The 13,431-nt window shown below is 39.2% G+C and overlaps 1 protein-coding gene across 4 annotated transcripts; it reads right to left on the reverse strand.

Moving 5' to 3' along the window:
* Positions 1-2,806: 2,806 nt before the first annotated feature.
* Positions 2,807-12,785, reverse strand: LOC124135631 (store-operated calcium entry-associated regulatory factor-like). Of its 4 annotated transcripts, none has more exons than XM_046501052.2 (8): positions 12,639-12,785; positions 12,087-12,251; positions 11,352-11,449; positions 9,878-9,970; positions 8,106-8,216; positions 6,802-6,914; positions 5,469-5,671; positions 2,807-5,183 (listed from the first exon to the last, which is right to left on the reverse strand). In XM_046501052.2, the coding sequence occupies exons 2-8, from the start codon at positions 12,148-12,150 to the stop codon at positions 4,732-4,734; spliced, it is 1,134 nt and encodes a 377-aa protein (XP_046357008.2). In that variant the 5' UTR covers positions 12,151-12,251; positions 12,639-12,785; the 3' UTR covers positions 2,807-4,731. The 4 variants fall into 4 exon arrangements, with proteins under 4 accessions (XP_046357008.2, XP_046357004.2, XP_046357007.2 ...); XM_046501048.2 differs by having other exon boundaries at positions 5,469-5,674; XM_046501051.2 differs by having other exon boundaries at positions 5,469-5,674; positions 12,087-12,241; positions 12,639-12,773.
* Positions 12,786-13,431: the final 646 nt, after the last annotated feature.

Below are 13,431 nucleotides of genomic sequence, written 5' to 3' on the forward strand. Positions count from 1 at the left end.
ACACCACACTCTGTCGGCTCTTAGTCCGCAATTGCAGATGATCTTGTTCCACAAGAGACATCACAGAATTAAATTTAGCTTCACCTCACCATTTGAAGTCTCATTTTCCAAGTTAATACATTAAAGCGGCAGCTGTATACAATCAAAGTAGGCGCGTAAGAATCGCGTCTCGTTATATGTGCGTGTTTGTTTACCGCTGCGCTCAGCAATATTAAATTACAGCTATATGATGGCGGCATGTAAAATCTGATGAATGACGCCTTCGTGTTGACTTGGTTGGTGAATGTCATCAAATCCCAGTTGCGTAGATTGATGCTCGTGTTGTAAATCACTGGATTGTCAGGTCCAAACTCGATTTTTTACAGATCGGAATATAGCTGAGTGTGGCGTTTAACAACAAACAAATATGAAACTTTCTTGGCCCAAATCCCGAGTGCATCGTTCAAACATGCCATTAGCTCAAACGCTTTTCTCGTGCAGATCATGCTCTCATAGCAAAGGTCGCACCATAAGGTTAACACTGACAAATGTAAAAGCCTCGGACACAATATTACTCATATATATTGTAAACATTTTGCAAACCTTAAAATGTATTGTGAACAAAAACAACTTACTCAAAGACCGCATCCTCGGTCCAGAGGATGGAGCGTCTGCCCGCATACTTCCTCACTGACCAACTGGTTCGTAGTCATTTTAGTGGCGCTTCATTCAATTGATCGTTCAAAGGTTTTATAGTAAGTGAGTATGGTTTTACGCCGCTTTTAGCAATATTCCAGCAATATCACGGCGCAAAGGTTTTATAATAATAATGATCCCAGCCTGACGTACTGGGGTCGGTGAGTGAATGAGTTTTTACAGTATTTGCAACAACGAAGTACAGTAAACATGGGCTTCACTACCTCCTTTGACGATGTAAATGTACTCTGAATGCAATCTCATCAAAATAAGATCTTCTACTCTGATATAATACCTCTCTTCATGGAGATGTGATTTGAATGATACTGACTGGAAATGCCAGGGGCGGATCCTGGATTCAAATAAGGAGGGTTCCACTTGGGCCATTTGTAATTTCAATTTTACTTTAACAACCAAATCAACATGTTGTCGTGATAGGTAATGTGGATACATCATGTCATCAGATGTAACCCCTCACCCCACCCCCCAATGGGTTCCAGCTATTTGGTAATCCCAGCAAATTTGTCAACAAGTTCTAATTTCATATTGTATATCAATTTAATATTCATTGATGACCCTAATTCTCGGTTTCAAACACAGTTTTATTTACAAAGTCTAGAACAAAACCCTGTGCAAACTTTTAGCATCCTATCAAAAGAGGGAGCTGGGATCTTGGGCCATTATGTCCGCTTTCTGAACAGCCCAATTTCATCACTATACCACTTTGATGCAGAAATTGTAATCTTAAAAAGTAAGCTGGCACAGAACAAACCGTGCTTGGTACATGGCACTAAAAAACCACAAGGTGTATACAATATCCAAGACACATATCAATGTAGCCCTGCCTTTATTATCCACTCAGAACTGCCCATTTACATTGGCTTTTGGGATCAGGTGGTCAGACTCGCTGGATTGTCTGGTCACGACTTGATCATTTGCAGACCACCAACATATAGCTGGAATATTGCAGTGCAGCGTTGAACAAAAAAACCCAAAACAACAAACAAACAAACATTTGCTTTCTAGATACAGAAATCAAATACTCTGGATGCTTCTTGTTCATATGAAGAATTAAGAAACCTCCATGATGTTGGCTGATTACCAAGTTTCCCTGATGTGAACACCTATGGAGGGTTTGTCAGATCTTGATGGAGAGAGGTAAAATGTCAACTTTCAAAGAGAAGGTATTTACATTTTGAGTGATCTTCCAATACCTTATTCTGCAGATCATAGTTTAAGGTCAGCTGGCTCAAGAACATAAAACTGTCGTCAGAGTACAGAGTCATATGTAAACAGAGATACATGACCTCCCTAACAATGTGATGGACACATCCCATAACAGGATTTGTGACCTGTACAGAGCATCAGTTTGGATAGAGTCATAGTACATAATGGAATGAAAAAGTGTGGCATTATCGTTTACACAGTTTATATCCCCTAACATCAGACCCAGTACTAAATGCTTCAGACTAAAATTTTGTCCCAGAGTGAGTGAGTATGGTTTTATGCCAATTTTAGCAATATTCCAGCAATATCACGGCGGGGGACACCAGAAATGGGCTTCACACATTGTACCCATGTCGGGAATTGAATTCGGGTCTTCGGCGTGACGAGTTTTAACCACTAGACTACCCGACCACCCCTTAGTCCCAGAAATATAGTCATCTATTTTAAAATATATTTCTAAAAAAAAAAAAAGTAAAATCAAAATGGAACCCAGAACAAGGCTTAATTTTGGACTTGCTATATTCAACTTAGACTTTAGATGGATTCAATTTTGATTTATTCTATAGGGCTTGGAGACAGACTATAAATGCTTGTGAGAGGCGACTACTGAGGATTGGGTGGTCATAATATGTGGAACCACGCTAATCCTGGCCTGCAGTGAGTGAGTTGGGTTGAATCATATGTTGCTTTTAACTATTTCAGTTACATCATGGTATGGGAGTTCAATATGGGAGGAAAGCCGGAAGCAATGCAGGTCTCGGATAATTACCACTTTGGTAAAACCCAAGATCACAGGTTTGTTGATGACAAACCAAGAAACATAATAGGGGCAAACCAGGATTCGAACTCGAACAGTGTGATTCTGGAGTGCCCAAGGGTTGTAACTCTAATCATATAACGACTCTTGTCAAAAACATACTGTTTATTATCAATTCATATATTTACACTTTTTTTGGTATATACAGAATAAATACAATCACAATTGTACTTTGCTACTGAAATGTATGAACATGTGATGTGATTCTAATTCAACGTACACTTGACATATCAGAATCGGTTCTCTGATTCATGGAAAAATGTCCCCATCAAAAGTGGAGTAGTCATAGTTTTAATATACAATGACATAATGTACACTGGTATAAGTGAGTGAGTGAGTATGGTTTTACGCTGCTTTTAGCAATATTCCGGGGACACCGGAAAATGGGCTTCACACATTGTACCCATGTCGGGAATCGAACCCGGGTCTTAGGCGTAACAAGCCAACGCTTTAACCATGTAAACCACTAGGCTACCCCACCGCCCCTATACTGGTATAAACATTAGACACTAACTTTGTGATATTTATTTGGATTTCATATCTGTAGACTCTTTGGTGATATTTTCTTCCCACAGTTCGGAAGTAAAGATCCCCCACATAGAGTAACATTTCAGTTGGTAATACCTTCACCATCCAACATTAGTCCTAACTTGTCAAAGGCACCAACATGCATGGAAACGTTTCAATTAATATTGTTAGATACATTGTACAAATTCACAATATAAAGTTTCATAAATGACTTGAAAATTACTTGGGAAACAAATGTTCAACATGAAATGTTTGATGTATTATATCATAGTGATGTTCACACAAAATATGAACTAGACCATGTACAAGTGAATGAATGAGTGAGTATGGTTTTACGCCGCTTTTAGCAATATTTGGGCAATATCACGGCGGGGGACACCAGAAATGGGCCCTCCACATATTGTACCCATGTCGGGAATCGAACCTGGGTCTTCTGCGTGACAAGCGAACGCTTTAACCACTAGGCTACATGACCGCCCCCAAATACATCCAAGAGCTTATCAGTGATAATATAACAATGTCCAAAAATCTAACTGCACAACCAGCTGACAACCAGCTGACAACAAAACGATACCCCTTTGCAGAAAGGACCACAAAATATATCATGAAGACAGCCCTCACAAATTTGTATTTTTCATTCGCCAAGAACAAACTTGAAATGTGATGGTTCGAATACATTTGTATAGAAATAAATGTCAGATTTGTAGCACACACACCAGATGGTTGTCCAGGAGATACACAGCAAGTCACAGAGGTTGTTTTCATTTTCTTTACCTCCATATTAATAAGAAACAAATAAACAACAGAAAATAAATCCATTTGACATTGGACAGAAAAGAAACAAAACCACCTCACCTCGCACAGGTGAAACGGTATGCGATAATCACAAGTGAGAAGAAATGTATATAAACACATTTGGGAAAAAATTATGAAATCACTGATTAATAAAAAGCACCATACCATTTGACATGTATGAAAGAAAAAAAATCATGTCAGATCAATGTTTGTTTTCGCTAATCTTCTGCATAATGCATATAATGTTGGAGATGGCTAAATAAAGTGACAAATATTACACTTCAAAGAAAAACAAAATAACTGCTTAAATTATATTTCAAGGTCTTGATTTAACCCTTCTTCCTTTCACACATTGCGTCTTTAGCCTGATAGATAGGATCAGGGAGATCACATTTATTGAATAAATCATGTGCAAGAAGGGTAGGATCATCAGATCATCATTCTCCAGTGAAACATCTTCACTAAGCATTGAAGCTGCCTAATAGTGTGTGCATGTGGCAAGATATTAAATAAATCCTCTTGATCCTTAAGATCCAATTTGAAACCTAAATACAGACTTAGCCCCAAGGTATAGCAGCAGGTAGTACTGATTGAGGGCGAACTTGTGCCACAGAAAGGCCTATTTGCACCCATCCTGTCTTCTTGCAACAGTTACCTCCCTTAGCATGCTTAGCGATTCCAAGAATGAGTTATCTCCTCTTGGTTCCTCCAAATCCTGAGGCTGTCCTGGTTCCAGAGCTACTGCTGCCCGAGGAGTACCCCCCAAAGGATCCCCCAGAGGATCTCCCGGTGGAGTACCCACCACCCCCACCCCAACCACTACCCAAACCACTGCCACCCCCACCCCACATGCCACCTCCATTCCCCCAGAACGACCCTGTGTTGTGGTGACGGTGATGTGCGTAGCCACGGTTGCCATAGCCACTGTTGCTGCTGCCGAACAGGTACCCCAGTAACCCGCCTGCTCCCATGCCTGTCCAGAAACCTCCGCCAGTTCCAGTTCCAGTTCCAGTTCCTGTGTTGGTAGAAGTCCCTGCATACGCTCCTGTGTTGGCATATGCTCCTGTGTTAGCATATCCGCCAGTGTTAGGGTAGCCGCCTGTGTTGGCATATCCGCCTGTGTTGCCTGTGTTAGCATAGTCTGTGAGAAAATAGGGTAAAACATACCATGAATACACAAACGAGAAGATGTAAAATAGGCTTGTCAGCGTATTCCCAATGTATTCCTAAAGAACTATTTCTACCTATTTTATGGAGACGCAAATTTCTCAGAAATGAAGCAATGAAGTTTACCTAACATTAACATCTCATCAACAACATCAGAAAGTCAGCATCCTAAAACATATCTTACTAACACAAAATCATTAAAATGCAATGGCATCCTACTATTAATGCTATCTTAGTCAATGCTCTTGATTCAACTCACCTGATCCTGGTGTAAACTCAGGTTTGAACCCTGGGGGTGGCGCCTGGTTGTTGTCGTTGCGACTGTAGGGTGGAGGTTGGTCTGGGCGGGGTCCTGCAGTATTGGTCGGAGGAGCTAGACACATCTTGTAGATGATATAGATGACAAATCCAGCTGCAACTAGGGCAATAACGCCTCCGAACGATGTGCTTGTTGTCTTGTGGCTGCTGAGTAAACACAAAGAGCAACTTGAAACATAGCAAACTTGTTTACTCCATTTAGGCAAATTATTGGTGAGTGCGAAATTGGGTCCTACGGAAGCGCCCATTAAATATCCAACACTCCACCAAATTCCAATAAATATATATTCATTCCAACCATAATTCTGCATGCAATCAGTCAAATGTTGTGGTTGATAGATACATTTCTTAAACAGATCTTTCTCTTTTGTTTTGTGTATTGAGCTCAGTTAAGGAAACTACCCTGAAATAAGCCCCAACAACATTATGATCTGCTTTCTTCCGCCCTCTTATTCAACCCCAAAGTCTGGAACAAGGAATTAAACTGAGCTGAAAACTTGAGGAGGTGGAGGAGGTGAAATGGGATTTAACATCTCGTTTGAGATTACTGTGTGTGTCTATGTCTGTATCTCTGTTCTGTTTCCGGACTAATGCCAGTTTAATAATGCTAGCCCACACAGCATAACCCTGTTAAGAGCCAACTTTCCAAAATAACAATAAGTATTTAGATATGATCTTACAACACCAAAGCCCCATAATACGATCAGCCTACACAACAATACAATGTGATTCCCAAACTTAGCTGCTAATGTTTTAGCTTAGATTCTTTCTTTCTTTTCTTTCTTTGTTTGCTTGTTGTTTAACGCCACACTCAGCAATATTCCAGCTATATGATGGCGGTCTGTAAATAATCGAGTCTGGACCAGACAATCCAGTGATTGATATCATGGGCATCGATCCAGGCAATTGGGACCGATGACATGCATCAACCAAGTCAGTGAGCCTGACCACCCGATCCCGTTAGTCGCCTTTTACAACAAGCACAGTCACCTTTTGCGGCAAGCATGGGTTGCTGAAGACCTATTCTACCCTGGATCTTCACGGGTCCGCTTAGATTCTGTTTCAACTTGATGGGACAGATGAAACTCTATACAGACTTTGTAACAGTCTTCATAAAAGAGACGCGTTCACAGCAGGCGGTGTAAGGCTAAACAATGATCCTTTTAACATCGTTTTGTATGATGCAGCCAGGGATTGAACCACTGAACGTCCCAGCAGACACTCTGTGGACAATGTGAGGATGTGTAGACATGGAAAGTCTCAGTGTCTCCTACCTGTAGTAGCTGGAGCTGCGGTCATGGTAGTCGTCACCGTAGTAGTTGTGCTGGTTGCCATGGTTGTGTTTCTGCTGATGTCCTTCCTTTGTAAGGTCTATGGTGTACTCCAACTATAATGGAACAAAATTGACTGTGCTAAATATCGGACACTTAAACTATGCTTTACAATAGATCAGAGAGCAAAACTGTGCCATATATCCTCATCAGAAACTACAACTATGATACACATTGGAAACCAAAAAATATGTAAAGACGTTTAACTATATTTGTTTATTATTTCTTTGTTGTTTAACAAGACACTCAGCAATATTCCAGCTAGCTAAATGACGACAGTCTGTATATCATGGTATATAATCGAGTCTGGACAAGCAATCCAGTGATTGATAACATCATGAGCAACAATCTATACAATCAATTGAGAGTGAGTTAGTTTGGTTTTACGCCGCTTTTAGCAATATTCCAGCAATATCACGGCGGGGGACACCAGAAATGGGCTTCACACAATGTACCCATGTCGGGATTCGAACCCGGGTCTTCGGCGTGACGAGCGAACGCTTAAACCACTAGGCTATCCGACCGCCCCCAATCAATTGAGAAGCAATGTTTATTATTTAACACACACTCAGTAATATTCGATCTATATGACGGCAGTAAATATTCAAGTCTGGACCAGACAATCCATTGATTGATATCATGAGCTTCGATCTCACAAATGGGATACAAAGTTGATCATTTAATGCCACATACTGCAATATTCCACAATATGATGGCTCCCTGTAAATAATACAATTGGGACCAGACAATCCATATTGTGTGCTACACAATCCATGTTTTTGCAGTACGATGACATGCAATCAACCTTGTCACGGAGTATGAGCGTGCATGTGCATGTGCACGTGTGTGCTGCTTGTACTAGACCAGACTTGACGGATGACAAAGTAGACACAATTTATCAGTGTTTATGGATAACAACTCCTTTATTTACTGAAAAGGCAACATTTCGGTTTAGATCCTTATACTGTTGTCAAACAAGGCCTTGCTTGTCAACCGTATAAGGATCTATACCATAATGTCATCTCTACAGTAAATAAAGAAGTTGTTATTCATATATTGTGTCTACTTTGTCATCCGTCAACTTCTAAGTAATGCCTTTCAAACAATTCAATTATAATGAACTTCCTCGTTTATGCAGTTCCATTAAAATTGATATGATAGATATATGATGTCAGAAAGGATTGAGTAGTCAGTAATTAATCAGTACAATGAACAAAAATCATGCCAGAGGTCAAATTATCTCTTACCCCACAGGATCCCCTGAGGACATAGGGGTCATCGGGATAGTCATACCCCTCACAGGTCACCTCGACCTGGCCAAACCGATAGGCATTGTCCATATCAGTCTTGCACTCCCACTACAAATAAACAAAAATATTCTGTAATGTCAAGTCTTCATAATCAATAACAGGACAAATCTACATGAACACAAACTGCCACTGCCATGGCTCATTGCAAAGTCTTATAACAAAAATATAGAACAGATTTTGAGGTTAGGTAATTGGAATCATGTATACCAGTACATATTTTATGTATTTTACAGAGCTCCAGATAAGTTTTTGGGGTTGTGGGTATTTTACCCATGCATTTTAAAATCATTGGGTATCAGTAATTCTATCTGGGTATCAAATTTCTGTTACCCACTAGTTTTTACACATGTGGGTATTTAAGTTAAATATTTAAAAACACTATTCATCTAGTCCCTGCAAACTGGTGTCGTGTGGGTTCGAGAGCTATATAGGACTCAAAAATACCACGATACTTCCACAAGAAAGTGTGATGGCAAATGATCATGATGTAACTGTCATCGTGGAGTTTGGCAAGGTTGACAGAATGCCCGTTTATAATTCTAAAATAAGTTGCTGATTTGCTAATCAAATACCCATGGTTACTTCACAATATTTTGATGATACGCACAAGTTTTATTTTTGTAGCGTATCCGTAATGTTCGTTGCGTATTTGATACACTTGGATTTTATTTTACTGCGCATTTCTGCATTTCTGATGCGTATTTTACGCAGATACACAGCTTATCTGGAGCTGTTTTATATCTTCTGTATGCACCTTGACCATGCCCCTTTGTGGAGTGGAGATACAGCACCATATAAATAGCCTCATCATTGTCATAACTAGCCGCTAACCATGCAATCTTTCAACTGAATTTAAGTCATGTCTTTTATTTAAATGACACAAAGGCCCCACACCATGCTCAGAACTAGGTCGATGTGTGTACGAATCAGACTTTTGGTAAAAAAATATTCAGCATGTTCAATAGTACTTTAGTTTTTCTTCCAGAACAAAAAATAACTACGGTATAATTGGACGCAAAATATTTACATTGCAAATCCATAGGAGGCAAAATGACATTGATTTGTCACCAGCGTGAAATTATGTTTAACAGCCTTAACAATATTGTTCATAACATACCTGTTGATGTACACCTACTGTTATACGGCAATGCAGATCACATTGTTACAGAAAATGAAGCTATTTTTAAGGCAGTACAACATTATATATACTACTCAAAAGAAGTTAAGGATCACCCGATTCTTTCATAATGGTAAAATAAATCTGTCATGACATGAGAGATTACCTATAGTAATATGAAAGAATCAGGTGATCCTTAACTTCTTTTGAGTAGTATATGTACAACTGAAATGTTTTTGTAAAGTACTGTTCATTCAACAATGCATCTCTCCCCTTCACACAGACACAGACACAGACACAGACACACACACTCACTCACACACACTCACTCTCTCTCTCAACATTTTATGTCTCTTCTATAGTGTTGTATGTATTCTGGTCGTCATGACTAACTATCTAATTCTGATCTCTCCTGATAATATATTAACATAATAGCCACTGTAACACATTTCCTAAATGGATTTCCATAATCAATAATGTGTATTCATGTCCTGCGGTGACATACAGTATGTGCGTCTACTCAGTGTAGTTAATGGGCTCTCTGTCAGGTGTTATTGACTATTGACTGCCACACTACTAATGCAAGTCTCACCTGAACATCGTAACCATCAAAACCACGGTTTTGGCACTGAACCACCTGTGGGACGAAGGTGCGGCAATCAGCTGATCCACCAACACATTTCAGCTGAAAGTATACATGAATTATAAACAACCAACTCTTGTTTAACATTGTTTAAGGTCAACGAATACAAACACCTGCGTTTCAGGCAATTTGCCTGTAACCATGCTAACAGGTTAATAATTGTTCAAAGTTTGGATATGTTTTGTTGATGACTCATCTCCATAGTTACAGATGCAATAAAAGTTAAAATGTCAGGGTCACAAATGTTGACCTGATTAAAGGATTTTGAGAAAGTGTGAGTCAGATTTAAAACCTCTTTGAACAACATTTCAGTCACATCCTTGCATGTCAGCTTATTGAGGGAGGAAAATCATATGTGCTTCCCACTTTAACATGTTTAATGAAACACTAAAGTAAGAGTATGGTGGTGACAAACAAAAAATCAATCGGGGTAAATCTTGAATTTGAATGCATGATCTCTGGATCCACACATGTTTAAGAGAAGCAACACGACTGTATAAAGAAACATCTTAGACTCTCCTGGTCGTGCTGTTACCACTGCTGTAGATATCAATAACATTGCACTGTACCCCTTTGTGACTCACAGGGTCATAGAGCCAAAAACATGATAACATAGCAGAAAAATTATCCAGAGCAATTAACCTATCACCAGAGCAAAGTTAACTACTCCCCGAACAATCAGGCAAGAGTCATCCTCTTGCATTTTCTTTTAATCTGTATAATTCAAATAAAATAACGGGTAACCATGGTAACATTTCTGAAGATGTTGATGTTTTCCATTCCATGTGTGACCAAATCAGGCATATTTTGACCATCAATGTGTGTATTGTTCCAGATTCATAATAAATATAGCCTGTTAATTTTATTGCTGTTTTCACCATGTTCATGTTGACTAATTGCTTGAAACATATGATGAGCAGTTGCACCATGTGCAATGTACTGAAAATATATTTATATGTTTTTAAAACAATATTTTCCAGAAGGTTTACCTGAATATGCTGAATAACATTTAGTACGTTGATAAATGTCTGACAGGTATGAAGTTGTCGGACAAAATGGCAGATTCAACATAACATTCTGATTGATCAATAGTCAACATGGTCAATGATCATTGATGATGCTGTTTGTTTGAAAGGTGGTGATAAGTTAATTCCTTACACCTTTCCTTAAGACCTTTTCAAATTATCATCAGTTTGTAACAAAACAAAACAAAACTTTTTATTACCACTGGTAGGGGAATTATGATTTGGTTCATCATTTTCATAGTATCTTTTTCCTCCATCATGTCCATAGCATTTGACATAATAATCATGAAGGGTCATCATGTCATATCTGAGCTCATCATACATAAACAATGATAAAGATGATAAATGTACCTTTAAACCTAATCATGGTAGTGTATAAAATAAGTTGTATGACTGACCTGGGGCACAGGGGATGACCGACGGGCAGTTGTTGGCATCCCATATCTCAGTGTTATGGCGGAAATCTCACGCAGTAACACTCGGTCACTCATGGCACCTGGAAGATGGGTAATGATAATCATTATAAACATAGACACTACAGTATTGGGCTGGGACGAGTCCAAATTTACTACCCGGGTACCCACCCCCTCTATTACCCGACCCTACCCGGGTACCCACTATAGGTCTCAGGTGATGTCTCAAAATGTCCGAATGGGAACATTTTTAGCATAGCCCTGGCAAATCGTATTTAGATACATGTATTAAACAATCTGGTCATTCATACACTGAAGATGAATTTAGTTATATCTTTATTCAACCATAGGAAAAATCAGAAGGATTTGGTGCATAGTCAGAAAGAAATGCGAACATTAGTGACTTGTAGCGTAACCATAGAGTTCTAGATATATTTTGTCATCAAACAATATATCACGTGACTAACCACGGGTCCGGGTAGTCCTGTGGGTACCTCCTACTCAGTACCCACCCGACCCGGGTACCGAGTTACCCGTGCCAGTCCTACTACAGTACTATCATTATCTATTAGACAATAGTTTTCATAATTTTCTGAATGATCATGATGGTTAATGGGTCGTTGTATTGTGTACTTCAGCATGTGAGAAATGTACCCAAGGTAGGAATACCTTTCTGCATTTATTGAGGATATTTGTGAAATGATTATGATTAATACTTACCAAAGGTGGCCACTATGAAGACAGATGAAAAGGTGAAAATCAGGGAAAGAGCTCTTCCTGCCATCTTGTTAGACAGGGTAGAAAGTCTTTCACTAATTCCAAATATTATCCCCCTGGACTGTTGCTGGATTGTTTAATTGCTTTATGTCTTGCAACTGGAATAAACAGACAAAATAATGAGCAATGATTAGTATTTAGCATGTGTTTAGTGACTTGACAAGCTGTTGATTGGTTACATATAATGAATTCATGATTGTTGAGTACCAATATGTTTTAAGTCTACTAGGTCTTGGGCAAGTTTAGTGACTCTTAATACACATGATACATATATACATGATAGGTATATTACCTTACAAGCGGGGAATATTAACCGCTGAAAAACACTTCCGGGTGTTGTAGAACAGAGTTAAAACTAAAGCGAAACCACTCTTCGTCTTGCAGTAGCAGTCAGTTTGCAATACAAGCTCGTCAAAATACTCCGTCGATTCAGTACTAGTTGGTGACAGTTAGTTGTATCGAAAGTTCACGTCACTAATAAAAGCAAATTCTTACCTATAAATAGGTTATACTGATGCAAACTGTTATGACATTACGAAAATGTATTAACTGTACACTCTCACCAACCGTCTATTGACGAATCATCCAAGTTGCTGCGCCAACTCCTCACAGCGACAGCTACTTCGTTTTATCTATGCTATCACGATGGTGCGCAAAAGTCACACGTAGTTTGGAGCTTGGGAATTTTAAAAGGGAACCAACTCCTGAGACTTTTCCATTAGCCTACCACATAAAATATTACTTCAAACACGTTTCGTTTGGCAAATAAATGATTGGTGATATCACTTAATATCATTTGTGTGTGTGTGTGGGTGGGGAGGTGGGGTGGGGTGTGTGTGTGAGTGATATGAAAAACAACAACACACAGACTGTTAACAGGAACCAGAGTCGGTATATGGTCTCTGCAGGAACTAAGTAACAATGTGAGACCGATCATGAACTAACAATTCATTACATTAACCTTGTAAATACTTACACGATATTCGTGTACTGACCTGTCATAGTGAATTACCTGTACATAATATACTGGACTGGATATTTGCATAATCCACAAACAGCGATACCGTTAAAGAAACCGTTATCTAAACCGCGAAGCGTTCTATTATCATAATGTACTACCTTCTTGATCTTTTTTAAGCGGATAATGTTGACCTATTCACCTATGGGTAATACTGAAGGACTGAAGATCAAGTGTGTGTGTGTGTGGGGGGGGGGGGGGGGGGGGGGGGTGAAATTGCGTAGTCAACAACATTGCATCAATTTCACATGCTTTTACCTGTGTTTATTT

Source organism: Haliotis rufescens, unplaced genomic scaffold, assembly GCF_023055435.1.
Source record: "Haliotis rufescens isolate VD_foot unplaced genomic scaffold, xgHalRufe1.0.p SCAF_92, whole genome shotgun sequence".
NCBI classification, from domain to species: Eukaryota; Metazoa; Mollusca; class Gastropoda; order Lepetellida; family Haliotidae; genus Haliotis; species Haliotis rufescens.

Bases quoted from the DNA above. Each gene is read 5' to 3' on its own strand.
- LOC124135631 (XM_046501048.2), bottom strand. From the start codon at position 12,150: ATGGCAGGAAGAGCTCTTTCCCTGATTTTCACCTTTTCATCTGTCTTC. The intron at 8,217-9,877 runs GTGAGACTTGCA...GTTTATTTGTAG, and splicing joins TTGATGGTTACGATGTTCAG to TGGGAGTGCAAGACTGATAT. The intron at 5,675-6,801 runs GTAGGAGACACT...GTGTTTACTCAG, and splicing joins CGCAGCTCCAGCTACTACAG to CAGCCACAAGACAACAAGCA.